The sequence below is a fragment of the Diabrotica undecimpunctata genome, chromosome 5 (assembly GCF_040954645.1).
Source record: "Diabrotica undecimpunctata isolate CICGRU chromosome 5, icDiaUnde3, whole genome shotgun sequence".
In the NCBI taxonomy this organism is placed as follows: Eukaryota; Metazoa; Arthropoda; class Insecta; order Coleoptera; family Chrysomelidae; genus Diabrotica; species Diabrotica undecimpunctata.
This window is the reverse complement of record NC_092807.1, coordinates 151148372-151176341: the sequence shown is the minus strand read 5'-3', so window position 1 is coordinate 151176341 and position 27970 is coordinate 151148372. Positions and strand designations below refer to the sequence as shown.

The following is a 27970-nucleotide window of genomic DNA, read 5'->3' as shown; positions in this document are numbered from 1 at the left end:
TAATATATACTCTCTCTGTCTGATGTTATACATTTATAAAAATGTATTCTATACTTTTGTACAGAGACTATATTTTTTGGCATAGAATAAGTTTTTATTTATTATATGACTATATTTATTTTCCATTAAAAGCATACTTTTTGAATTTTATGTTTTAAATTTGCCGCTAAATGAAATTAGTTTCGGCCCGTCCGCATTTGGCGCTAGAAATTCTCTACCAAATGTTTCCATGCGACTTAGCTCACTAGAGGGCTATGTCATGTACTCTGGACAGGTTTGAAGGAAAGAAAGCAGTGAATGAATGTGCATTTTAGTTGAATTAATCAAAGCTATTTATTACTCTTGATTAAAAATCAAAATATGGGTTCCATTAGAGCAATAACCGATGAAACACATTTTCAAACTGAATTAACAAATGCTGCCACTAGACTTGTAGTCGTAGATTTTACTGCAACCTGGTATGTTAAAACATTTGGAAATGAATACTCAAAATTAAATCAGTTTCTCTCTATGAGACCAGATTAATTAAAATCCATTTTAGTCAGTCTTAAGTAGTACATGCTATTGTAGTACCTTTTTCACGCTAAGTAGAAATTTTAAATTGACTAAAATTAAGGAAGAATTAATTATTGCCTATTTAACTTTTAGTAGTTTTAGATTCGAGTATACCTAATGTGTATCAATTGTATGGCCTAAGGTTTGTATGTTTATTCACTCCTTCAGAGCTGAAAGAAAGAAACTATCAATTAGCCATAATATATTCTATGTAAAATGGGAATGTATTGTCAAAATGATATACAAAAAAGCATATCTCAATTGGAGTAAAGGAAAAAACCAAACAACAAAAAAAACAAAACTTAGTCATAATCAGAGGAAGTCTGAGGACCAAGCTGTTGAATTATACTATATATGAACATAGTACTGTATGTCTACACATTTGTGCATTTATACAATGGACATATTGTAGTTTTTAATTATATTAGCATAACAACAACAAATTTACATTAAATAATTGTTTTGTTTTCTTACTTTACCAATATTTTTAAATAATGTTTCAGGTGTGGACCATGTCAGAGGATAGCTCCAATTTTCCAACAACTAGCTGCAAAATATCCCAAAGCTGTGTTTCTAAAAGTAGATGTTGATCAGTGCCAGGAAACTGCAGCTGCTCAAGGTGTTTCAGCTATGCCAACCTTTATTTTTTATCGTAATAAGGTAATATGATTTAATCTAAATAATCTATCTATCAAAAACTATCAAAATATTTTTAATTACTACTAAATTAAACTACTTTCTATTAAAGCTTTATTGTTATTACATGTTAGGTAAGATGTCAGCACTATTATTTTTTTAATTTAAACATTAGTTGTGGTATTCATTGGTCTTACAGTTAATTGGCAAATTTTAGTAAATTACAGATGTGTACTTAAATCAAAAGTTTTGCTGTTAGAAATATTATAAACAAAAAAATATTTAGTACTAGTAATAGTTGTTCAAAATAACAAAAAACATTAAATCATCATAAGTATTGCACAAACTTTGTTTAATTTAAGGTGGATATCTTTCTATTATTATTAAAAATTAATTGTCTTATACCCATGTCTTTATTACTTGATCATTTATATTGCTATAAATCTAAAAATTTAGCTTGCCTATGGAAGTTTAGAGATTACAATAAAAATTGTCCCTTGTCTTCAGCTGTTCTGATTCATTTTTCAAAACCAATTATAACCTGTTTCTAATGTTACATAACCATGAGAACTTTCTCCTATTTATTCTTCTTTTTCCATGTATTTGATTGAATTTATTATATGCTAAATTTAAATTTAAAAAAATGTAACCTTGTCAATATCGTCTAGTTATCAATTACTCTAAATGACTACACTTATAATTCAAAAGTGTACCAGTTTGATCTTTCTTTGGTTGCTAAAACACTTGAAAGAATAGTCTGAAGTTATCTTTAGTGTATTATTTTTATTACTTAAATTATTTTGTAGACTAAAGTTGATCGTTTACAAGGAGCTGACCCTACAAGTCTTGAAAATAAAATTCAACAATACTATGGATCAGATGATTCAGAAGAAGGAGAAAGTGTGGCAGGACATGTAAGTATTTTTCATTTTTAAATTTATTAAATGTTTAGTAATCTAGATAGATATCAGGAGCTAGAATCTTCACACTAGTCTACATTACTGCCTACTGTACCACTTTTTTATTGAAAAGATATTGGAAATATAATACAACAATAATTATAATTTGGTTTACTACAGCCTAGAATATATAATGGAAATTTTTTCTTTAAATTTAAACAAAAGGTTAAAGAAAATAAAAATTTTCAGTTATCTATAACTTTTCTCTTTTTTTTTATTTTATAAGCTTCTTCATAATAAAGTTGTCTCTTATTTAATTACCACCCTCAATTTGTGTGAAAATTTGACAATTTTCAAAATATTTGTGCATCAAAGGTGTCTACAGATGCTTTTTTATGCAGACTGTTTGTATGTCTAGCTTTGGAGACAGAAATATACAAAAAGGGCTACCAAAATTGATAATACATTACAGAATGTGGAATATACAGGGAGTCCGAAGTAAACAAAAAAATTATACAAGGATTCATATGTCATAATTTAGACATAGGAAGATATTTTCATTATTCATTTCTTTCTCCATTCTGTCAAATAGCAAGAAAAATGTTAACGGAATTGAAACGATACTTGGTTATATTCCATTTCTTCCCAGGAATAGGGAAATATCAATGAACAGGAGCAGAAATATCAATATTTACACAAAAAATACAAAAAATACAAGATATATAATCAGATCTTGCAAACCTATTGTAAATGTCTTATCAAAGTGGTCTCGATTCGATTAAGATGAGTGCAAATAACAATTTTGGGTATATATGCTGTAAATTACCACTTTGTCCAAGAGAAAGAAGCTCTTGAAGAAGATAAACAAATACCTAGAGAAGATAGCTGGAGTAGAAAAACAAATACAGTGTAGAGTAGTAGGAATACATGGAGATATAACAAATAAACATAAATATTTGTCAACAATACTATTTAAAATTTGAAAAGTACTTTTTTGTTCCCAAGAACATAAAAAAACACAGATCGACGACGGAAGAATATGAAAATTAAAAAGTCTGCATAAACATAGAAGCAGAAGAAGCTCTAGAGAAACAAAATCTAAAGATAAATACCACTTACTGGTGGAGAAGAACAACGCTCAAAAGTTTTTTACATTATTTATAATCATTCTAATGAGGATTTTAAACAATTTTTTATTTTCAGATGGACTTGTCACCATTTATTACCAAAGCTGAATGTGAATGTTTGAATGAAAGTGATGAACATCCTTTTACCCATTGTCTAACCTCTGGTGGTGGCTTTTTGCAATCTGATTGTGATGAACAGGTAATTAAAAGGTTTTAATTGTGGACCATTGATTATGTAGTATCTTTCTAACGAATATATACCATTTACAGCTGATAATCTCCATTGCATTCAATCAATCTGTCAAAATACATAGTTTGAAAATTAAAGCGCCAGCAGATAAAGGTCCCAAAAACATAAGAATTTTTATTAATCAACCAAGAACATTAGATTTTGATTTAGCTGATGGTTATACAAGCGTCCAGGACATACAGTAAGTATATATTTCGAATTTTTTTTTATTGGGATATCCCACATCAACCATAATAGGTTTGTAACATATTAGTAATGAATTTATAACTCATATTGTAGTTTTATTGTCAAAAGATATAAAAATACTATATATAATTAAAAATGTATTATTGTTAGATATAGTCTCTTGGTGCCTGTTCAATCTATCCTATTCAGCGACTTTAGAAGCTTTCTCGTCTTATATTGAGGGAAAGAGACATCCACAATACAAACTTTTATAAAAGAACTTTATCAACATAAAGAAAACTTCACAAACAATACATGATGATCTCGTTCTGTTGATAAACTGTATTGTGATAAAGTTTAATTACCTCAAATTTACAAAAATAAGCATTTATATGACTTAATGTATTTATTTTAGGTTAACTCCTCAAGATGTTGAAGGAAATCCAGTAAACTTGAGATACGTGAAGTTTCAAAACGTCCAAAATATCCAATTCTTTATAAAAGATAATCTTGGAGGAGATGAAGTAACTCAAATCGATCATTTAGCTATAATCGGATCACCGATAAGTACAACAAACATGGGCGATTTCAAGAGAGTAGCAGGAAAGAAGGGAGAAAGCCATTAGTGCATTTATTTTTACGATCTAAATAAAATATCTACTTTAGGAGACTGGAGTTTTTTATTTTATTAAAAAAATACAAATGTAAATAAATATTTAAAATTTTTTTAAGCATTGCATTACTATGTTGCGTAACTTAGTCCTAAGATTTTCATCGGCGTTACATACGACGTGTGTACTATTATCTTCTAATTGGATAAGTGCGTCTTCGTCTTGCTAAAATAAAACAAAAAAACAATAAATAGTACAACAAAGCATTATCACAGAATAAATAACAATCAGAATGCCCACTCTCAGATGCCGCCTTTGAAGTTTGTCAGCACGCGATCGTCATATTTTAAACGGAAACAGACTCCAATTGAGAAATTTGTGACAAGCTATGACAGAACTATTATTGTACTATTATGTCTATAGTTGCCGTAAATAAATTAAACCTGGTTAATTTTTTTATGTACACAAGATGTCACTGAACAGCACTGGTTCCGACTAAAACATGGCTGATTCCGCCTGCGCGAACGAGATGCGCATACTTATTTTTTCAAGCAGAGTGGGCATTCTGATTGTGAGTCGTAGGAAGATTCAACCTCGCGCATGTGGCGTGTGCCGACTGCATCCAAAGAGGGGGACAGTGGAGTGATTATGCTTTTTATATAATTGAAGGCACCGAATAGTTACCGCTGCGCTACTGACATCGTAGATAAATATGTAAGCAAGGCGCTTGGATCGGGATCGAATCGGTAAGAAAATAAGGATTTAACTGGCGCCTACTGTGTAGGTGTTGGCATATTATATAGATGAACAGAAGTGCGTATAAGTGATTACTACTAGTTACATCAAGCAAATATAGGACTTTTTACATAGAGTTAGAATCTATGGAGAAATGAGCATATTAACGTATGTACTAAAAACGGCGTAGGTAGGCGTGGCTAACTGTGATATCAATATGGCGGTGGGATCATGGCCGGACTTAATAATATTAAAACTACTATAAAAATATGACTAGTTATTCAGAAGATTTAATCATAATCTAAAAAAGTGCAATACATTTTTAATAAACTATGATTTATTTATCCCGCGGTAAACACTAAAAACACGATATATTATACATAAAGATAAATTAATACAGTCAAATACTATTAATTTATTCTCTGAAGTACGGGCCATTACTTTGTTTACATATTTGTATGCTAACCTGTAGAACGTTATTCCTGAAGATTTTTTATTAACATTGCTTCTGCCACTGCAACTACGTTGAGAACAAGAAACCATTATTATGCACTATCACAATATATTATTACAGTTTCTATAAAAGTATTATAAGACTAAAAATATTCGAAAAACAACAATCATAAATAAACATATACGATCTGTCAAAAGTGGCAAAACAATATGGCCGAAGTGAGGTCGTTTTTAGTCACGTGATGCTCTCTCCATAGATTCTAACTCGATGACTTTTTATCACCCGCCATGTTTTTCGTATAGACAGATTTGACAACGACATATAATATATAGTATACGTCATACGTTTATAAAGAATAATTTATTAAATAAATATTTTTTATTTAAAAACGAAATAACATTGCTTACAGAGGCTTTAGAAAATTTATAAAATAATATATGTATTGTCTTTAAATCATTTAGAGCGCGATCACTCTTACATATTTCATAATAACAACACCGCTTCGTTGTTCCTTTTCATACAAGTATCATAATATTAATCGATTAAAAAAATTGATTTTCTAATTGTGGCAATTTATTTTTTCAATAACTAGACTTTCTGTGGTATTTTTTATATTAATTATCTATATTATTTATATTCAGTACAAGATGAAGCCAAAGAACTTTTAAATCAGCTCTACCTTTCCTCGCTAGAAGGGGGATTGAAAATAAATATATCTAAAACCCAGATGATGACAAATATTGTAGTCAGGGAAGATATATGTGTAGGAACAAGATCCATAGACCAGGTAATGGCCTATAAATACCTAGGTCATGAGATTCGCATAGGAAAAGATAACCAAACCGTTGAGCTTCTCCGTCGTATAAGACTGACTTGGGCAGCCTTCGGCAAGCTGAACCATATTTTCAAATCGTCTGATATACCAATATGCCTTAAAAGAAAAACGTTTAATCAGTGTGTTTTGCCAGTGTTAACTTACGGTGCCGAAACGTTGACCATGACAAGGAGAACAGTTCAAAAGATCCGTGTGTGTCAAAGGGCGATGGAGCGTGCTATGTTGGGCGTTTCACTACGAGACAAGATCCCAAATCGCCAGCTACGAGAAAGAACAGGAGTGGCTGATGCAGTAGAGAGAGTAGCAACACTAAAATGGAACTGGGCAGGTCACGTGGCTCGAATGACAGACAATAGATGGACAAAGCGGATACTGGAATGGAGACCAAGAGATGATGCCTACCGAAGTAGAGGTCGTCCACCAACACGTTGGACTGACGATCTAAAACGTTGTCATAGGAATTGGATGCAAGAGGCACAAGATGGAAAATTATGAGGGAGATCTATGTCCAGCAGTGGATAAACGAAGATTGAATGATGATGATGATATGGAAGAGAGTTTATATTACAACATAACAAATGTTTATTTACAAAATGTCTGTTCGAAAAAATGGCTGACACTATTTTTTGATGAAAAGTCCTGTAATGATAACTGGTCTATTTTCCCACTTAACCCATACTGAATGAAAAACGCGAGACGGACTATAATTGTTTGTAGGGTCAACTAATCCGTCAGTTTTTAGGGTCAAATCAATATCGACAAAACAATTAAATTTTTCTGAGCGTAAGGCCATCTGACAGCTAAGTGTCAGATTAATTATCACTTTTATCAGATGGATGATTGTTTTTAGAATATTATATGAATAGATGTGGCTTAAATCCATTTAAACATAATATTTAAGTTAGGCATGACACAAGAAAACAGTTTCAGAACTTTTGTAAGATCAATTACATGTTTGTAAAATAAAAAATTACTTCAATTTACCATTTTAATTAGGAATAAGCCACAATTTTTCTTTAAGATTAATTTGACGTTTCGATTTCTACTCCGGAAATTTCCGAAGCGGAAATCGAAACTTATTTTAAAGTAAAATTGTGGCTTATTACTAATTAAAATAGTAAATTGCATTAAGATACCACAAAAAAATAGCTTCAGAACAATATTAAAAAAAAAGCAAATTAATTATTAACGAAAAACTAATGTGATAAGATTGGAAATCGTTTGTAGCTTATTACTACTGCGAAGGGGGGTGTGGCTTACAATGCTATCGAGTGGCAACTTCTGATTTAAGAACCGTATTGCAAATTTACAAATTTGGTGGTACAGGTTCTCAATTAGAATTAAGTTACTTTGTTTCTTATTGCACTGTACGAGAAAGTATCTCTTGTCTAATATTATATATATATATATATATATATATATATATATATATATATATATATATATATATATATATATATATATATATATATATATATATATATATATATATACTTCCCGATAAAACTTGTGTTTTGAGTCTATCTATTACTTGCGGCTAACGACAAGCTGCTTACTCCTCGGTGTATTAGTTATTATGGCGAAAACCCTACGATCATATATTGCTTTATCAAAATTGTTATTAAAAATATCTTACCAAGTGAATTACGATTACATTTCCTCCTAAAGATTCAACTTTAGCATCCGTAACTCCTTCTTGGGAAAGCTTTTGTAGAAATTCAGTTATGTTTAGTGAACCCCATTCATATTTCACCAACTGATTAGGCAAAATATCGCTAGTCATTTCCTACAATTAAATATCATATATAAAAGGTGGGATGGGGGTGGGTACACGAAATATACGTTTAACACTTGTTACTGTAGATTTATATTGGAGATTAAAACATTGTTACTTGTTCTTAGGTTCGCTTCACTTGTTGGACTGCTACTGCTGCTCTCGCGCGGCTTCGTGTCTGCTCGGGAAGTCGACGAAGCGGCTGAGTGCATAGTGCGGGAGATTAGTAGGTAAAATAACAGGTGGCTGTTATACATATTAATTCCCTCCAAAATACAGATAAATAAATTATGGTGACAATTAAGTGGAATAATACAATGTAGACAAATTTTTAATAAATGATTATTTTTATTGTTCAAATGAATAATTCTTTCTTTTTAATGACAAACATATCAAACGGCGCGTTAGACCAATGCGAGGAGTCGCCGCGCTCGTGAATCTTCGACTTTATCATATGAAGTGATACTCTTTGGAACGCGTTGTCTATGTTTTATTTAAGTAAATGTTATAAAAGTGTCAAAACAAAATGAATCGGTGTTTTTAGAAACAACATGAAACAATTTTTGGCAATATTGACATTTCTTCACAAATCCGTTTTTTATACGTCAACGCACTATTATAAGCAGAAACGACATCAGTCTCGACTGGCTGTAATAAACTCATCGAGCAAAAAGACAAAAGAGGGAATGTAAAGGTAGTGGGGGCAAAAATATTGTTAGACAGGAAGTGCCATCTTGAGAGGCCAAATTAAACAAGGAAAGAGAGTCTTTCCACAGTATAGATAACAACCAGTATTCTCACTCTACCGCGGTACCTTTGATCTTTTTAGACACAATTCGGTGACCTTGACACCATATTGTCTGGACGAAAACCGTGGACTGGCCCTGCACATATGGACGCGACAGAGCCGACTTTGATTTATTTAACAACATTGATTTTAATTTCAACCAATTTCAAAACTCTTCTTGCTACTCTTTCATTCTTCGAAAAATTAAAAAAAAAAACCTAAAATTGTTTCTTTCTCTGCGTTGTATTTATGATTTTGTTTTCTAACGTTTCACAACTATTTGTTACAGAACTGTCTTATACACTATAAAAAAAAAATCAAATGGAGAGTTATGCAACAGTTTTTAATAAATATGCTAGTTTTAAAGCTGTATGGTTATAAAGTAGAATAAAATGCAAAGTTTCATTTCAAAATTCAAATACAGAGTTTGAAATCAGTTAATATATTTTAATTATATCTCACTAAAAACACAAGAGGATGTGAACAAAACTCCTAAATATGTATATTGATTAGTGATTGATCTTACCTGTTCATTGTAATAGACTATTTTGACTTGTTATTTCGATATAAACGATTAAATAATCGTGTTATTGATGTTTCCAAATAATCGTTTTATTATTTTTTTCTTTTAGTTTTCTTTTCATATTTTTGAGTATTGAAATTTCTGTTGTTGAATTTTAATAAATAGTACAAACGTATACGGCTAAAAAAGTTGTACAATATTTGAGTGGTCTTTGTTCAAAAGGTGACTAAAATTTATGGTACTAAATCGAAAAACATGTTTTAATAATATTCGGTTGTACAGCTAATATTTCAAAATTCTTTTGAAATAGAATGTCAAGTATACCTCCTTATAAAGTCAACAGAATAAACAGTAGGGATTTTTAGATTATCAAATGTGTCACCGGTTCTATTTTTATATACATTAACATATGAATATACAGTTTTATCCGACAAATTAGTTACACTTTTTGAGTAGCTGTCTGGTATATTATTTTTAAATAATATATTAGGGCTGGGTAAACAAAATTTGCTACACAAAACATTTTTATAAAACTTTTGGCCCCTTGAAGTACATTAAGAGACATCCTGTTTAAACTGATTACTGAATCTTCTACCTCTTGCCTTTTTTCTAGACTGTAAAATTTGAACATTTATGAAATTAGCTAAATTTAACGAAGGACAAAATTTAGATGTAAGTGCCATGTAGTCTTCAATTGTCACATTATCGACACATTTCTTTTCTGTAGAATGTACAGAATGTTTTCTGAATTTTTTATTTAAATAATGGTTTTCCTTCCATAATTTTATAACTGTACTTCATAGCACAATTTTTCTTTGAGTTTTTTCTTACAATCCTTGTTGATGTACATTAGAAGTCTAACGGAATCGTACAAAGTGCTAAAAGTAGCGTCATCCTGTTAATGTTAAGAATGTATTTGTGGAAATAAAAAATAAATTTTTAAATGAACTTCATTTATTATTACATGTTGCATTAGATATTACATTTATTTATTTATTTAATAATAACAAAGGTGACAGACCCAAAGTTGCTTCATTTCTTCTGGATTATATCAAGTTTGAAGTGCTGTGAAACATCTTCACTTATTTTCTGACAGCTGTGCCGGTCAAAACCGGAATCATACTGTAGTGAGATTTCTACTCTCCTTAGTAGATACTGGAAGTTTTAAAACCATAAACCAGTACTTTCTACAACGTGGCCATTCCTTTTTGCCGAACAATAGAAACTTGCGAAATAAAGAGAGTAAAAAACTTTGACCGTGTTTACCACCCAATAGAATTATACAGAAATCATTGTAGATTCTACACGACACAAAAAGTTTCTTGTTAAAATGGTGGAAACATCGAATATTTTTGAATTTAAAAAGTGGTGGCCTAAACGTTACAAAGAATCGTGTTTGTCTACCGACTCAATGGACAGAAAAGAACAGGATAAAAAAATCACTTTCCAGATTTAAAACTACTACCATTTTTTTATTCTTCAAACCAACCAGGGACTGCAACAGTATCGGAATATATTAATGGTTTTATCACTAACAATTTTAAACTTAAAATAAGTGATAGAATCCCATTTTTGGCCTATCCGGATGGTAAAGTACCAATTAATAAAAAAAATTAAAGATATACGCAAGCTCATGGACTGCATACCAGAGGAAAAAAGATCACTTTTTGAAGAGATTATGCAGTGGCCTACTACTGATGCAATTAATGATGATTAATGCTTATACTTTGTTTGACAGACAATAAAATTTCCAAAAAAATTTTTTTTTATTTCTGTTCTGAAAGAACATAGTCACTTTTTTTAAAACCACAATATGACTTAAGAAAAAACAATTTTTACAAAAAATATGTAATGCATATTGTACAGGATGGTGAAATATTATTGCAACAATTAATTTTAAAGCAGTTTTTCTTACAGCTCTTTTAAACAGTTTTTTGTGATTTACTTAAAACTATAATTTCTGACTCATGTTGTTTCTGAAACGACCGATTCAAATATGAGTCAAGTAACTGACGAGATCGCTGATAATATTTAAGAAATGTTGACATCAAATCAATCTGTATTTTTTAAATAATGAATATACTATTTTTTCTTTAAAAAAACTGAATAACATTTCCTTTAATGAACCATCCTTTCGTGCATATTTTCTATTATGTATAAATATATAAATTACTACAAGTCATTCTCTGTGGAAGTGGCTAAAGCGCCAACTCGAAACATTTAAATTTCAAAGCATACTCTAAATAGAGTTCTTCCGCAGGGCTCGATACTTAAAATGTCCAAGCTTGATACTTACTTGTATATTGTGAACATTGTCTTTCACATTAAGGGACCCGGTTACCGTTGACAAACTAATTCCAGGCTTTATTTCAACAGGTACAATTTGTTGCGCTACGTTAGTATCGATATATACTTGACCTTGTTTTCGTTTGAGTGGTAAATTTATCACCTAAAACAGCGAAATCGATTGATATTATAAAACAGTTATTAAATATACAAACAATGACTTGTAAAGGTCGTTTACTTACCTCCCCCCATTTGTAAGGTATTACAGAACTTTCAGTGTGGTTTCCAATAACCAATTCCGTTAAGTTTGGAGCACTAACTGGAGGCTGAGTGTAACATTCCGGCACTACCAGTGTTTTAGGTTTGAGATCTTTGATGAGTTTATTACCTTGGGTAAAATTCAGGGATGTATCGATTGCACAATGAGCAACTTTAATTTGCAACGGTTGATAAGGTGCTAGAGCTTCAATATAATCAAAGTCGGGTTCTAAAATATAAATATTATTAATATATATCAAATACTTAACAATTTTATGTTAAATAATCGTCTAAATAAAAAAATTAAATACAAAACCAGTATATTTTGATGGATTTCCGAAGTGGATATCGATATGTCAAAATAAACTTATGTTAACGTAATATTGTGTAAACTATTTATTCCCAACAAAAATAGCAAATAGCTCCTGTATTGCAAAGGCTGCCCTAGAGTCGAATCCCCAAGGAAACCCAGCACAAACTTAAGGCCGTTCTTCGCGATTCTGGACATAGCCAATGTAAAAGTTTATATCAAATAACGCAAAAACTATGGCAGATATTGAGATGATTCTTTTTTTATATGAAAGGTCTTAAAAAGTTCTAGTGCACTATTTGGTTGTAAATTAATAAATTGTTTAAACAATTTTTTTTTTCAAATATTTTTGGTTAAAATAAACGTAAAATTTTTTTTTTTTGAAATAGGGCACTACAGAATTTGAACCCCTTTCCGAATCTGTTTTTATTTTTAACATAAAGTGTAACACAAAGCAGCTATTTGGTATAAACTTTTTAAAAATCTCAAAGTTCTGCTAAATGTTACTCTCTCTCGGTCAGTACAGGCTGTCTTTGTCGATAGCTTCTGGATTCTCGCCGACAGGTAGGTAAGAAATATACACTCTCTCATAAATAATGTTGAATAACATTATTAGGGCTTATTAACGAGTAATACCCAAATATTTTGCAGTATTTAAATATGGAATTTGATTATTTATATTTATTGGACAATACCCAAATATTTTGCAGTATTTGAATATGGAATTTGATTATTTATAGTTATTGGAATATTTATTTTAAACGTTTTTGTTAGTAAAGTTTACATAATATATGAAGTTTGTTTCGTCACTTGCTTGTCCAGTCATATTAGTCCAGGGTAATAAGGATTTTCTCGTGACACTCAATAATCCAGGTAGCTGACAACTTTTTTAGTTATTGTAGTCCTATAAGAAGAAAACCTATCTGTTTCCTGCCTAAAGTTCGGAGCCGTTTTTTAATGATTAACAATTTAGTGCAAAAAACGCGATTTTTTCTATTTTTTGCACTCCATTAGAAAGCTAAATAATTGACATAAAATTACAAAATTTTATTTTTTAGAATATTGACAAAGCTTCAAAATGCCGATTTTTGAAAGTTGAAAAGTCAATTTGTTGCTTCGCAAACTGCAAAATAAGTGATAATTGATATTTGTTAAAAACTTTTAGTAAACTTAAACTTTAGAGTTCCACCCAAAAAAAAATAAAAGAAAATATAAGACATAAAAAAACGAATTCGGCAATACTGTGACCTCAAAATATCTCGTTATACATACCTGTATGTACCTTTGCTAAGTTGTGAATTAATTATTTAATAAATAATATTACTCTGGTATACTCGTATTATTCTAATTACCCCATAACCGTACTGAATAGAAGACCTCCCACTCGCTTTATTGTATAGACCCAAGACTTTTCACTACAGGGGGTGGGTGTCCGGTTGTAAGTAGGTAAAAAGCCCAACTTTAGTACAAGATGACGTGTAGAATATTCTTCGTGTTTTCGTAAAGAAAGATATTTTTGAAATAGATATCGCACTGAATTTTACCGTTAGGATTTTCGAGGATAAGCCTTAAAGAAAATCAATTATGGACGAGATAAGAGGTCAAGTAAAGTCTTGAAACGAGGTGGACGTCTTAGCGTTTTATTTTGAGGCTGCAGTAATTAATTATAAGGGCAGGATAAGTAAAACTCTGTGTTAATATCGAGCTTTCGCAAAATTTATTTGCTTCATCAGGATATAACAAAATAACTTTAAATTAATTTTTCAGTAATCCAATGAAAAACAAAAGAATATTGTATAAGAAGCATAAAAACTTTAGCCAAACTCTACAACTTCTCGCTGAAAATGCTTCATCCTTCGTCAAAAATTCTTTTCATTTTATCGAACTTCTTAAACAATACCCTATCTCATCGTCAGGCATCCCACTTTACGATACTGCAAGTAGACCCGCTGAGCTGTCTAATTTAAAACAAGCCCTCATCTAAATGGGTTACCCAATCTCCCATCCAATATCATTTTCTTCCTTATATCAAATGGTGTCACTGACAAAATCGATAAAAGTCTTAAATCATGAGGAATAAATACAATATTTACCCCCAACAAAAACTTTCATCTCTTGTCGGATCAATCAAAGACAACATTCCAAATAAACAACACGGTGTTTATGAAATTCCTTGTGCAGACTTCCCCCGATCTTATATACGCCAAACAAATCGTAGAATCCAAAATAGGATTTATGAACATTCCATTTCTGTTCGCAATATGGTCAATTGCAGCTCTAGGTCAAAACCATCTTCATACAGGTTACAAAATTGTTTTTGAATACTCCAGAACCATAGCCCCATTCGCTTCTATAAACCAAAAATTATCCGAGAAGCCATAGAAATTGAAAAAAGGCCAAATTGTTTCAATAAAAGAGATGACAGCATCCGGATACCTTCGACATGGAGACCTGTCATAAAGAAAATATCGTCCGCTCGACCCTCCAATCAAAATCCCGCCGTCAGAAATGTTCGCGCCAACCTTCAACCAAACCACGTCACCATCGACGGTATAAATGAACTGAGTGTAGAAGTGTCTGGAGGCTCGGGAGACTGAAACCTCGGAAATCCAGAAAAAGACATCAGAGAGGATGTCGAAAGCTCGGCGCAGTGATAATCGACAATCTACGCGGTTCAACCCGGAAACCTGTTGAGTTTATTAATTGATATTAACTCTTGTAATAAAACTGATAAACTGATATTAATTCTTGTAATAGTACATATTAATTAAAGCGTTTAGCTCAGTTATCCTAGTTTTTAGTTGATATTTAATTAATGATAGAGGTGTAACTTACCTGTAAATACTATACAATTTCTAGGATTATTGCCCCATAGCTCTATAAACTGAACTACATCTCCAAATCTTAAGCTTGGATGACCACAAAAAACCACACAAGGCTAAAAAAAATTATTAAAATGTAATTTTTTTTATTTAACAAAAATTTATATTTAATTCTCTACTACTGTACATTTGGAAATCATTTGAGGATTATAGGCAGGTTTTAGGGCAATATAAATTTGACTTCTTTCGCCTCCACATACGACTTTGAAGCTAAATAAGTATAAGAATTTACTACTAGAATGACTAGACACATTTTCTTTTTAAAAAGACAATAGGTACATTCTATATTATAAAATACGGAGCGAGTCATACGTTTTGTACATTTGAAATGTCCATAGCGGTGATACCCAGCAGATAGTTACAATTAGTCATGATGAATCGCTTCGCGGGAGAAGAACTTCTGTATAAAACATTTTTACAAAAACAATGATTCTTATGTCGTACACAATGGGCGGGGAATTTTAAAAACCTTTCGAAACAAATCTGTTTTACGTATATTTCTCCCATAAGAAGTTCGAAATATTGATTTTTTAAATTGTTTAAAAAATAAATAAGGACTTTTGATTATGAACATCCTTTGGTATTTTGTTGTTGTTTTTATCAGGGTTATTTCAAAATTAATCAATAAATCATTGAATTTATTAACGAAGTTGAAAAATATATAAATTAATGTTTTATTCATTTTTAGGTGCCAGTAATTTTATCCCATAAAAGACCAAAGATATTCGTTTTGTAGTTAATAAGGACTGTAGTTTAAGAGGTGAATAAGGACTGTTATTTTCTTATTACATCCATCTAATTAATAAAATGGTTATGGGCTTTGCTCCAACCAATGCCTCTTGTCACTCCTGCTTTTCAACGTTTACTCCGAAAGAATTTTCAGAAAAGGACTTTCTGAAAAACAAGAATGAATACTTGTGAACGGTGAAGTCATCAATAATTTGCAATATACGGAAGATACAGTACTCCTAGCTTCTAGTCAAGAAGATCTGCAAACACTACTTGATAGTGTCGTTGAGAGTTGTAGGGAGGTAGGTCTGGATCTGAACATAGGCAAAACCAAAATACTCGTAATAAGTAAACAACAGCATATAAAACCGTCTATATATGTAAATAATACCAAAATTAAGCAAGTTGATAAAATCGATTACCTTGGACAGTAATTAAATTGTAACGCAGAAAGTCACGGCGAAATTAGATCTAGGATAGAGCAGGCTAGAGCGGCTTTTAGAAGGATGTCCAAGGTGTTATGTAACAGAGACCTAAAATTGGCATTGAGGATTCGCCTACTTCGTTGCTACGTGTTCTCGGTCTTACTTTATGGTGTCGAGTCTTGGATATAATAGTCTTGTGAATAAAATCGATCTAAATCGCCTTGATGCTTTCGAAATGTGGTGCTATAGAAGAATTTTAAAAGTTTCCTGGGTGGAGAAGATTCGAAACTCCACAATAATAGAATGTCTCAGCAAGACTACTGAGATCATAAAAAGCATCAAGTAGAGAAAGCTTGAGTATTTCGGACATGTAATGAGAGGTCCCAAATATAGGTTGCTACAAAATATCATGCAAGGAAAAACAGTGTAGCGTTATAACTGCTACATTGCCTGCTTTCTTTCTTATGTTAATATATTTCGTTAATTCTATTCTCCAATTTCCATATCTTCTGTCATAATTCATCTTCTTCTATATCCTCCATTGTATCTCTTATTTTTCTATATATTTTCTCAGATATAGATTGTATCAGAATTATGTCGTTACTTAATTGATTCATTATTCTCTTTTCATTTTTACTGGTATTTGGTATAAAAACCAGTTAGCGTCCAAATCTATCTTCTTTATATATATATATTTCAGTATCTACCTTTCCTATTTTCTTAATAATCATCATTTTTATCTTTTACTCAAGTTTCTAAATGAATGAATTTTATTTTCATCTCTATTTCTGTTACTTTGGAACGAGAGGTGCCATCTTTATTCTCTGTTTAGTTTAATGCTAGTGACATTGTCATTGCATTGTTGGTTAACTGTCTGTCAAAGACTCCTTTTTGTTGACATTTCCCCCTTCCCGTTCGATACAAAAGTCGATATAATGGCTTCTATTTCTAAAAATGTCGATTTTATTCATGACTTCTGTAAAAGTACAATAACCAATTGTTGTGTCGTCTCCTGATTAGGAGTCAACCTCCGGGATACATTTCTCAGGTGCGGGTCAAATTCTATTAACATCCAGAAGACCAACCGGCCTGAGAATGGCACTATCATTCCGATAGGAGAGTTGACTCCGGGGCAAGAAAATCCACAGCTAACAACATGGCTTGCTAACAACCATAGCAGAAAAGACCAGGATAAAACCTAGGATTTGGTGACAAACATTTTTCTTTACTATAATGTAACACTGTAGCAAGAAGTCGAATAATTTTTATTTAAATTCAATATCATATTTAAACATGTATTTTTCTATCATTTTTTTTTAATATTCTAATAAACATAAACATTTCAACACTCTACGGATGTGAAACCTGGAAAGTGACAAACACCCTCACAGACAAACTGCAGGTCTTTGTTAACAAATGTCTACGAAGAATTGTTCGTATATTCTGGCCTAACACCATCAGAAACGACGATCTGCTACACCTGACCGAACAAAAGAGGGTACAAAATGAAATTAAGTCCAGAAAGTGGGGTTGGATCGGTCACACACTCCGAAAAAATAGTTGCAGTATCGCAAAGACTGCCCTAGAGTGGAATCCCCAAGGGAAAAGAAAAATAGGTCGCCCAGTACAAACTTGGAGAAGATCCATCATGGACGAGATAAGAGGCCAAGGAAAGTCTTGGAATGAGGTGAAGGCCTTAGCGCAAAATAGAACCCGATGGCGCGTTTTCACTGAAGCTCTATGCTCCACTTAGGAGTTCAAGAACCTTATATATATATAATAAACATGTGTTAATTTAACTGTGTATTGTTTCTTCTTTTTACTTGTTTGCGTGTGTTGCTCCAGAGTGGGCCATATTCACGTCCTGAGTGAGCTAGCCAGGGAGTGTTTCGTATAACGTCTAATGTAGCAATTTTGCAATTGATACATTAGGGGTTATGACGTTAAAAATTGGTCCCAACGTTACAACAGCAGACAAACGCAGTCCAGGACGAAGAAGAACCTCATGGTCGAAGAACTTGCGAGATTGGTATAGTGTTGATACAAGCATGCTATTTAGGGTGGCAGTGAATAAAATTCTAAAATAGATAGCTATGATGGTAACCAACGTTCTGAAAAGACATGGTACATGAAGAAGAAGAAGGTTCCTTGTTGATTTACCCACTGGATATTTCGATATTTGTAACTAACATTTAAGTTTAAAGGTGAAGGCCCTCGATTGTGTTAAGCCAGTGGGCAAGTAAAATTAACGCTATATATTGGTTTCCGAAAAGGGGCCAGATTCTATACATTTTTTGACTCATGGAGCTAAGACAGCACAACGTCTATCGGCTCAGCTAGTAATAATATAATTAAATTATTGTAGCTGGTTTGTACATGCCCAAAATTAACTTGAAACATTTATATTAGAGCTTATTTGATTATAGTGGATAAAAAAATAATAACTATACTTACTTCTTGAAAATCCGTACTAAATCCATCAGAAAATATATGTTTGAAATGTTTTAGTTTGTTACTCTTCACTAATAGTGCATGAGGAAAAGGTTCGTCCGGAACATATACTTTATTTTGCTTGACAGATGATAACCACTCTGCAAGAATATTTGAATATGCCAAAGACATATCTGCCACAGGAGATACAAAAAACATGGGACAGTTGGACACTCCTAATTCTTGCATTTTACCAGAAAGGCATTCGAACAAATCATAAACCACTCCAGTTGGGTAACAAGGTATTAAAACGTTTCCACCACCTCGTAAAGTCAAACCTATAAAAGAATATTATGTATTTTTGTATAGTTAGTAATATACAGTGTGTCCAATTAGATTGGTACCATATGGGAAACTTCTATTTTTAGTTTTATTATTCCTTTAAAAAGTTCTGAATGATCTAAGAGTTAGAATACAATCATGAGATATTACATTTTTTTAGCAATATACGCGGTTTGTTAAAAAATATGAATTATGGATATTGTTAACTCTTACATAAAGAGTGAAGACAACCCAACATCACCTTCGGTACAAATCTCAACTTACTCGAAATCCGTTACAATCTCGAAATTAATACAAATTTGCACAAATTTTCCAAGAAATTATCTACCAGATCTTGATTTACAAACTGTATTAGATATTGTAGCATTTGTAAATTCCTTGATATATATATATATATATATATATATATATATATATATATATATATATATATATATATATATATATGTATTTAAATCCCCTCGTATATGTATTAAAACACCGAAGAGTAATTTCAGTGTATTTCTATGTCCTTTCGTACAAGTTAAAACACCGAAAAATATAATTTCAATTCCCCTTTGCGTCGCCGAGTTGATATAAACCATTTCACAGTTTGTTTATATATCACGGACGCGTATTTCTTTGGAGTTTTCTTTTGATCGAAGCCGCTCGATATTGCGTTTCAAATAAACATCCATTTAGATCGCTGAGAAGGTTTTGCCAGAAAGATAATTGCGACACTCTCGCTGAGGCCGTTGTCAGGGTCAGTTGCTTCTGCGTGTGTCCAAATTTTACGTCGAATTTGGAATGTTTTCTCGTTCTTCGTCCCTTTTCATGGAAAATAGTGTGTAGTGGCAGTTAATTGTGCAGTATGTGTAGCTACAGAGAAGGTTTGAATTTTTGGTCAAAATGAACAGACGTGTTTAATTTAGTTGGAAAAGACCGGCAAATTTGTTGGAAATAGTGAATTATACTCTATGTAATATGTCAGTTTTGAAAGTCGTAGTCTGCAACAACTTTGATGGATAACCACATGTTGCCATTGTGTCCAGTTGTACTTATTCCTATTTTTTAAGAAGCCGAGTCCAAGGTTTGCGTCTAGTGCCAATTTCAACCTCAAATAGTCAGTCCTAAGAAGTCGTTTCAAAATACTTTTCGTAGTATGGAGATGAATTTGTTCGTGTGACAGAGAATGTAAGTCCAGTTTCCAACCCCAGAAATCTTTTAAAGTGCATTTTAGTGAAATCCAGGTAACTTTTTTTGTTTGAACTTTAAAGTAGGTAAAGATAGTCATTTTTTTCCTAATAATTGCTTTCATAACAATTTAAATTGTAATAATTAAAATTGTAGATCATAGGGCGTGGCTTAGCTGTCATTTTATTTGTCCTCAGTTTTAAGATTTAGTTTTGACATATGACAGCTAGCTTTATTATTTTTGACATCTGATAAATACCTAATCATATTTGAGACTTTGTTTTGTTTTTAGGAAAAGGTTAACCTCTATGAATAATTTCATTTAAAGATATCTTTTTATTTGTAATGATTTATTTCTGTTACAATTTATAGCCCAAAAAATGTTTTGTAGTATCTATTTCGCCTCTCAAAGAAATATAAATATAATCGATTATCTAATATAATAATATGACTAAAATGGATAATAAGCTAACTTGCAATAAACAATGACAAAGTATTCCCGAAGGTCCAGAAGACAACAGACTAGACACAGATACTTTAGTGATATATGGTTAAAATCAAAACAATTTTTGAACAATGTTGATAAACCGTCAGAAACCATGGCATTTGCAAAACGTTCAAAATTACTGCCAATAGTGACGGACGGATATATCTTTGAATACCTTAGAACTGGACATCAAAGAATAATTATCATACCGAGAGTGTCCTAAAAGTTTTGACGTTTAATCTACATCATCTAGCCTCCAACATACATTGTTGAACATAGGCCTCTCGCATGCTTTTTTTTAGTCACTCTTTTTATGTCATCGGTCCGTCTTATTGAGGGTCGACCTATGTTTCTGTTAGCGCTTGTATTCGGGATTTCTATCACATAGAGAAACGCAACTTGTACTATACTCACTGCTGTTCTTATGAGTGTTAGAGTTTCTGCACCATAGTTATCACTGGCAGAATACACAGATTAAATACTTTTTTTTTCACACATTGTAATCTATGACCTAAAAATATCTTTCACATTTCCAATTCTGGAATTAAGTGCAAAATATGCTTCCAGAGCCAGCAGGGAGTAACACTCATAGGATACCATATTATGAAGGAGTTATTGAAAATAAAACAATGAGTGTGATTGATCAAATGGTTTGCTGGTTGCAGCACAAGTGAAACCATTTCTTCTATAAGTGGTACATGCATTAACAAAAATCGCATCAGATGGTATTTAGCTATCTAGGAGAAATATCAATAGATATCTCAAAACTGAATAGAGCCTGCTACTCATTAAGGGTGTTAAAGAGCTATCTAGACCAGGGGATTTTACTATCAGTATATTATGCAAACTTTTATTCTATTATGCGATATGGGGTAATCTTCTGGGGTGCTGCAGTATATAGCTCAACTGTCTTTATAGTCCAAAAAAAGGCAGTCCGTGTGATCTTAGGATTGAAGGCAGGAGAATCCTGTAGAGGCCGATTCAAATCACTCAATATACTCACTTTCTCAGCCATCTATATATTTGAATGTATTATGTTCCTTTTTAAAAATTTTTCTTTGTATTGTCACCTGCTTCCCAATCATCAATATAATACAAGAAGCCTTAATTTGAATTTGCCACTTCACAGATTGTCTATAACAGAGAGAAGTCCTTTGTATGCGTGTGTTAAATTTTATAATAGTCTACCATCTGACATTCAACAGGAAACGCACTATAGAGCTTTTAAAAGAAAGGTTTTTCAACACCTAGTTGACATTGAGCCCTACACTGTGGCGGAGTACCTGGCCTATCCTTCTCCTTGATCAGCATATTTAATTTGTAATGTTAATATATTTTAAATGTGTAATGTCAATATATATATATATATATATATATATATATATATATATATATATATATATATATATATATATATTTTAATCTGTAATGAATAATGTGACGTTATTTGCTCAATTATGTTTAAAAATTTATGCAAATAAAAATTTACTCTACTCTACTCTAAATGATTAACAAGTTCGACAAATGGTGCAAACTGCAGAGATTAGCACAAAAGATATTAACCACATGTTCACATATACCTTCATATATATATATATATATATATATATATATATATATATATATATATATATATATATATATATATATATATATATATATATATATATATATATATATATATATAAGGACACCTTCACATATAAGAAATATAGTTTTTATAAAAGGAAATAAATTTCATAAAAGAAATTAGCATAAAGAAACTGTGCAATAGTCAAATGCTTACCAACAACTACACAAAGGACACCTAACATGGAATCCGGATTGCTAATTGGTGTTTGTGTAAGGTCAGTCATTATGAGCACATCAGCATTTTTTAAGGATTGGTGATCCATAGGTCTTGGGTGTGTAGTTAAGGTACTTGATCCACTTAAGTACACAATTTTTTCGTGATCTGTACATATTACCCAATTGGCGGAACCCAAACATAATCCTGAACTAGCTGGAATAACTGTTAGAGTACCATACACATCCTAAAATAATAAAATAATTATTTTCAATAACCTTAAATCTACTCCACGATCGAATTGAATTTGCAATAATCCTTGCTCCACTTCTTTCAAAACGTATTCAAGAAACAATTTTTACAATTTTAATTTTTTGTCCAATTGCTTCTTAAAATGTAGTTACAGAGTAAGTCGCTTTTTTACAACCGGCTTTTTACAGCCTATAAAATATAGAAGTTTCTACTATATTGTTCTGAAGCTGTTGTAAGCAATTTCATACACAAGTTCTTCATTTGATATACTATATCTATACTGCATATACTGCGATTCGAATCATTATATGGTGCATGTGCTTTTCTGGTAAATTTTCTGTAGTAAATAATGATGAAAAAATAGTCTTCTAGAGAAGCCAGAAGACCTACAATTCGCAGCGAGACGTCAAGAAAAGTTGGCTGAGAATTTGCAGGTGGACTTGCTCGTGAACCAAGTTCTATCCTGTGGATGAAAGATGAAAAAAAAATAAAGATGATAATCGAAATAGCGGCAAGGGGAGTTAGGTAATAGGAGCAAAAAAAAGAAGGAAATGTTGAATGGTCTGATATAAAACGCAACTAAAGAATAGACTAGACAGAAAATATTTTTTACGACAAGCAAAGGAATATATGACAAGCAGTGATATATATACAAGGAAGAACAAGGGTCGAACAAAAAACGAAGAAAGCTTCTTGTTTGCGTGATGGAAAACAGCAGTGGACAGTGCGATGGAAAAATTGAAAGTATAAACCAAAAGACTGAAGCTGGGAAGTTTTATAGGGCAATAAAGGGGATGACTACTGAAAGTTAACGAGCAAACTGAAGGGCAAAGGTCGGTAGTTGTGGGGCAGTACAACTCAGCAGACTGAGAAGTTTGAAGGAGGCAGCCAAGAAGCAATCATGGGCGGAGAAAAGGTAAAACCCTCTGAGATCAACTAGTAGCAGAGCTTTTTAAAATAGGTGGTTTGGTTACTGCCCTTTGTAAGTTGCTGAGAGATATCTGGGACAAGAAAGCCTGACAAATAGAGAGTAGGTCTCGTTTTTCTAATACATAAAAACAGTGATATATTAATGTCTACAAACTACAGGAGAGTTACCAATGTGGCATATACAGTCTACTGTGGCCTAGTCTACTCACAGGAGGTTGTCTGTATATACAGAAGAGATATTATTTATCGTCTAAGAACTAGTATATGTAATGCACAGCTTTCAGATACCAATAAAATATAATATGAGATATGAGATACCAGACTGTTACTGTAGAAGACTTCCAGGAGAAAGTGTACTTTGGAGCAAAGTCAAGTCGAATTGATCCGAGAGTACTATAAATGTATTCTCTGTCTGCTGACCTTTTAATATAACTTATGTAGCAGAAAAAGGACTGAGCTTAAGTGGAACTACTGGATACAAATCAAAAATGGCTGGCACTTACACTGATGACTTTGAGATAGTTGCTCGAAAATCTTGTACTGCTAAAAAAAATGCTGCTTGAGATTGGAGTAAAGAGTGAATCGGCAGGTCTAAAAATAAACAAGGATAAAACAAATTCTTGAGAATGTTTGATCAAACTAGAAGAAACTCCTAGAACGTTACTTTTGGATATTTTAAATTCGAAGGAGTTACTAGTTTTACTTATCTAGGATCGCAAATTGACGAAGAAAGCTAGGAGATCTCAAAAAGAATTATGGCAAAACATAAGATCTACATCTGCAGAAGGGTTCCAGGGAGGAGAAGACACTCCAAAACTGCTCCAAAGTGGCTCCAAAACTTGCGGCAATGGTTCGGATTGTCATCTGCTGAACTATTCAGATCTGCCGTAAACAAAGTCAGAATAGCCATGTTGATTGCCAAAGTTCGGAACAGACAAGGCACATGAAGAAGAATAAGATCTACTTTGCTAATGTAAAGATACTGAAGTCAATCTTACTGACGACAGAAAATAAAATTAAGTTGTACAAAACTTTGATAACACCAGATGTCACTGTTGTAGCTGAAACCTACTGCATGACGAAGGAAGATAAGTGTCCTCTTCTAACTTTTAAAAAGACTGGTGAATTTTTGACGAATCTTCGGACAGGTGAGACAAGGTCAATTGGTAGAGAAATATAGCGACTGAGGGAGGAGATTGTAACGCCGAGGACTATGGCGATGAATGTTCACAACAAACACTTGTAATATTAAGTACTGACTTCAGCGGTCAGTGTTTTCTAATAATATAGTGGTTGTGAAGTTTATAAACCATGATATGTAATAATTTTCTTCTGCGTTTTGTTTATCACTGCCGCAGCTTATCTCTTAATCTCCGAAGTTATATTAAAAACAATTGTAGATTAAATATGTGATAAGTATACTTACAATTTTTTCATTATAGCCAACCATTTGTATTCTAGACAAACTAGCATTAACGTTTTTCATATTATAAATCTGTTTCCAAGATTTCGGTTTGAAGGCTTCATTCAATGGATAAGGACATTTATGTACAAAATTCTTCCACTGAGTAGCAAAACTTGATTTCGGACACTGTTCAATATAAATGACTAATTCTTCTAAAAGTAACCTAAAATATTTATAAACTGCATTGTTTATAAATTACAAATTTAAAAAACTTGGTCAAAAGAACAAGGTATGGTCAAAGTTCCAACATGGACACCTGCAACATTGTGATGACTCTTGAATTACCACAAACCAAAGTCAGAGAAAAATTCAGTCCTGACCTCTTTTCTTTTTACAATCACCAACTAAGTACAGTGACTCATCCATCCATCCAATGGCATTACAGTCCATATCGGCTGTAGCTCTCTTCCCTGAACATGTTTTTAGGAGGTTTTTGTAATCCTCATCTACTTCGTCCTTCTACCTCTTTTTGTCTTCCAACCGGTATGTATTTCTACTTGCATTCTTGCATTTAGTAATTTTCTGTTGGTTGTGTTCTTAGCATCCAGACCCTGTGTCCTACCCACTGTAATTTTTGCAACCTAATGTATTGTACTAGTGTTGGTTCTCTATATTGTTCATAATTTCTTTATTATATCTAATTCGCCAGTTGTTATTTTCACTGATTGGGCCCTGATATTTCACTGATAATATTTTTCTTTCAAACTAATAACTTACTATGGGCCTAATTATTGTTTTATAGACTTATGAGCCAGTATAAGCGTTCTATTTACTTCAGGTTCTTCTTCATTATTTGAAACCAGATTCATAATAAAGTATGTGAATCTGTTAATATGTTCTATATTGTCTATAAAATATTGTTGTGCTTGTCTATTAGATCTGGTTTTTACTAGTAATTTTGTCATATATGTCTTTATTGCTAGCCCTACGACTTCTACAATTTGTTCCAAATCAACATAAGTTTGTCCTCTGCATCTTTTGTTTTGCGTGTTGTTTATATCATCTAAATATGATGCCAATTGGGCAGATTTCTTTGTATGTTATTTCTGATCACTAACCATCTAATTACATATAAACACATTAGTTACCTGGCCTTGAATACTTAAATGCATTTCTTTTTCTATCATTGTCACAGGCATGAGGATACCTATACATATTGTAACATTATCTGGTTCTGAATTTTACTCATGACCAATAATATTGATATGTCTCCAATTCACATAAATATTCAAGAATGTCATATTTATTACTGTCAACTAAATTGGGAGGAATAATCTGCTTCTAAAGTCCTTTCTAACTTATTACCTAGACATACAGGGCTGTGTATTTGTAATGTAGTGTCATTTATTACAGTTGGTAAACATTTAAATAAGTCATTGAAAATAATTCGAACAGTGAAATTAATTCTTGCTACAATAGGTATCCAGCAGTAGGATAAATTGTTTAAATAATTTGTAAACTAAAAATAAATTGCAGCAGAAATTTTAATCATGAATACATTGGACTTGTTAACATGTATTTGGAACTATAAAAACAATATACAGTTGAGCATCAATTAGGACATATAATAAGAGGTCCCAAATATAGGTTGCTAAAAAATATACAAGTCGTTTAAAGCAACCTGTGCTTGCTTAAAAATTTGACAGCTCTCCAGGCTTTTTGTTGAATTGAACTGCTTTTTCACACATAATTAGATCAGAAATAGATTCTCCCTGGAATCTTTTATGAGTAAACCACTTATAGGTGCATCAACTAAATCCATTTTTGAGGCAAGTTTTATCATTTTACAACTTGTAGGTCTGTCAGAAGATTCAAGCTGGGACATAAAGTTACTCATGATCATCTTTTGTCAGGAGTTCAGATCAGTGGTCATTCAGTTGATCAACATTCTGATAATGTATATTAAATGTAATTAAATTTATGTTTTCTATAAATATAAAAGTTATAAATACCTTCCAAACTGTAGTGTTGGTTCAGTGGCATAGACTCTTCCTTTAAACCCTGTTCCCTCTGTTATGAAGGGTAAGGCCATCATACACAGATAGTTTGAAATTAAGATAACATCAACTTGAGAAAAGTCTATCAATTTATCCAATGGGGGACAGAATTCTGGAGGTGAATCAACAAAGACTCTATCACCATTTTCTTTTAATTCCTGAAGAGATAGATTTGTTTATTATATAAAATTCAAATAAACTTTTCAACAACTTCTCGCTTTTCATTTTTGCTTAAGGATATACCTCAGTGTTTGTGTTATTACCTTCTTTTTTTTAACTGAATATATCAAACTACTTACACCTTCCAGATCAGGATCTGTTGTGTCACTTGGCATCCAGTTTGGCAAATTACATAATTTATTTGAAGGTACAAAGGATAGTGGTAAGAAGTTCAATAAAGACTGCATTGAAAGACCACAGTCTAACATCATGGTTATTTCCCGAAAAGTTAGTATATGACATGGTTTATTGGGATCGTTACTTAAACAATACTAAAAAATACGTGGATTAAAACTTATTGCTATTCTAACAAAAATACTTACCAATTTCATTTTCTATGAGTAAATATAGATATTTATATGAAAATACTTATTTTCAACGATACTGTTGATTAACCATGATCTTTATTACACTTATTTCCTCAGATTTAAACCTTTCAGTAAATAAAAAGATTTTACTTTTAAATTATATAAATGTAAATATAACCTCTTCTTATTTAGAAAATACCGCAATGTTATAAATGTCAAATTTCACAGTTTAATCACAGAATACATCACCCAACTGGTTGATGTATTCTGTGGTTTAAGAAAATAGACGCCTCTGGCTGATACGCATACAGAACAGTACATATCCCTCTAGTAAGGTAAG

General features: G+C 32.0%; 2 protein-coding genes across 2 annotated transcripts; one reads left to right on the top strand and one right to left on the bottom strand.

Moving 5' to 3' along the window:
• Nucleotides 1-254: 254 nt before the first annotated feature.
• Nucleotides 255-4302, top strand: Txl (Thioredoxin-like). The gene is made up of 6 exons (XM_072533024.1): nt 255-458; nt 1059-1215; nt 1998-2105; nt 3294-3416; nt 3488-3648; nt 4048-4302. The coding sequence occupies exons 1-6, from the start codon at nt 361-363 to the stop codon at nt 4256-4258; spliced, it is 858 nt and encodes a 285-aa protein (XP_072389125.1). The 5' UTR covers nt 255-360; the 3' UTR covers nt 4259-4302.
• Nucleotides 4294-27868, bottom strand: IntS9 (integrator complex subunit 9). Its single transcript, XM_072533022.1, has 11 exons — nt 27646-27868; nt 27403-27594; nt 27059-27261; nt 25068-25269; nt 22460-22706; nt 18696-19009; nt 15041-15143; nt 11880-12124; nt 11648-11800; nt 7904-8053; nt 4294-4468 (listed from the first exon to the last, which is right to left on the bottom strand). Exons 1-11 carry the CDS (start codon nt 27652-27654, stop codon nt 4349-4351), a joined length of 1938 nt encoding a protein of 645 aa, XP_072389123.1. The 5' UTR covers nt 27655-27868; the 3' UTR covers nt 4294-4348.
• Nucleotides 27869-27970: the final 102 nt, after the last annotated feature.

Coding starts and splice junctions, on each gene's coding strand:
- IntS9 (XM_072533022.1), bottom strand. Junction 8,054..11,647: donor ACAATGTTCACAATATACAA/GTAAGTATCAAG, acceptor ATTTAATTGTAG/GAAATGACTAGCGATATTTT. Junction 4,469..7,903: donor ATGTAATCGTAATTCACTTG/GTAAGATATTTT, acceptor GTTTTATTTTAG/CAAGACGAAGACGCACTTAT.
- Txl (XM_072533024.1), top strand. CDS start 361: ATGGGTTCCATTAGAGCAATAACCGATGAAACACATTTTCAAACTGAA. Junction 459..1,058: donor GTAGATTTTACTGCAACCTG/GTATGTTAAAAC, acceptor ATAATGTTTCAG/GTGTGGACCATGTCAGAGGA. Junction 1,216..1,997: donor TTATTTTTTATCGTAATAAG/GTAATATGATTT, acceptor ATTATTTTGTAG/ACTAAAGTTGATCGTTTACA.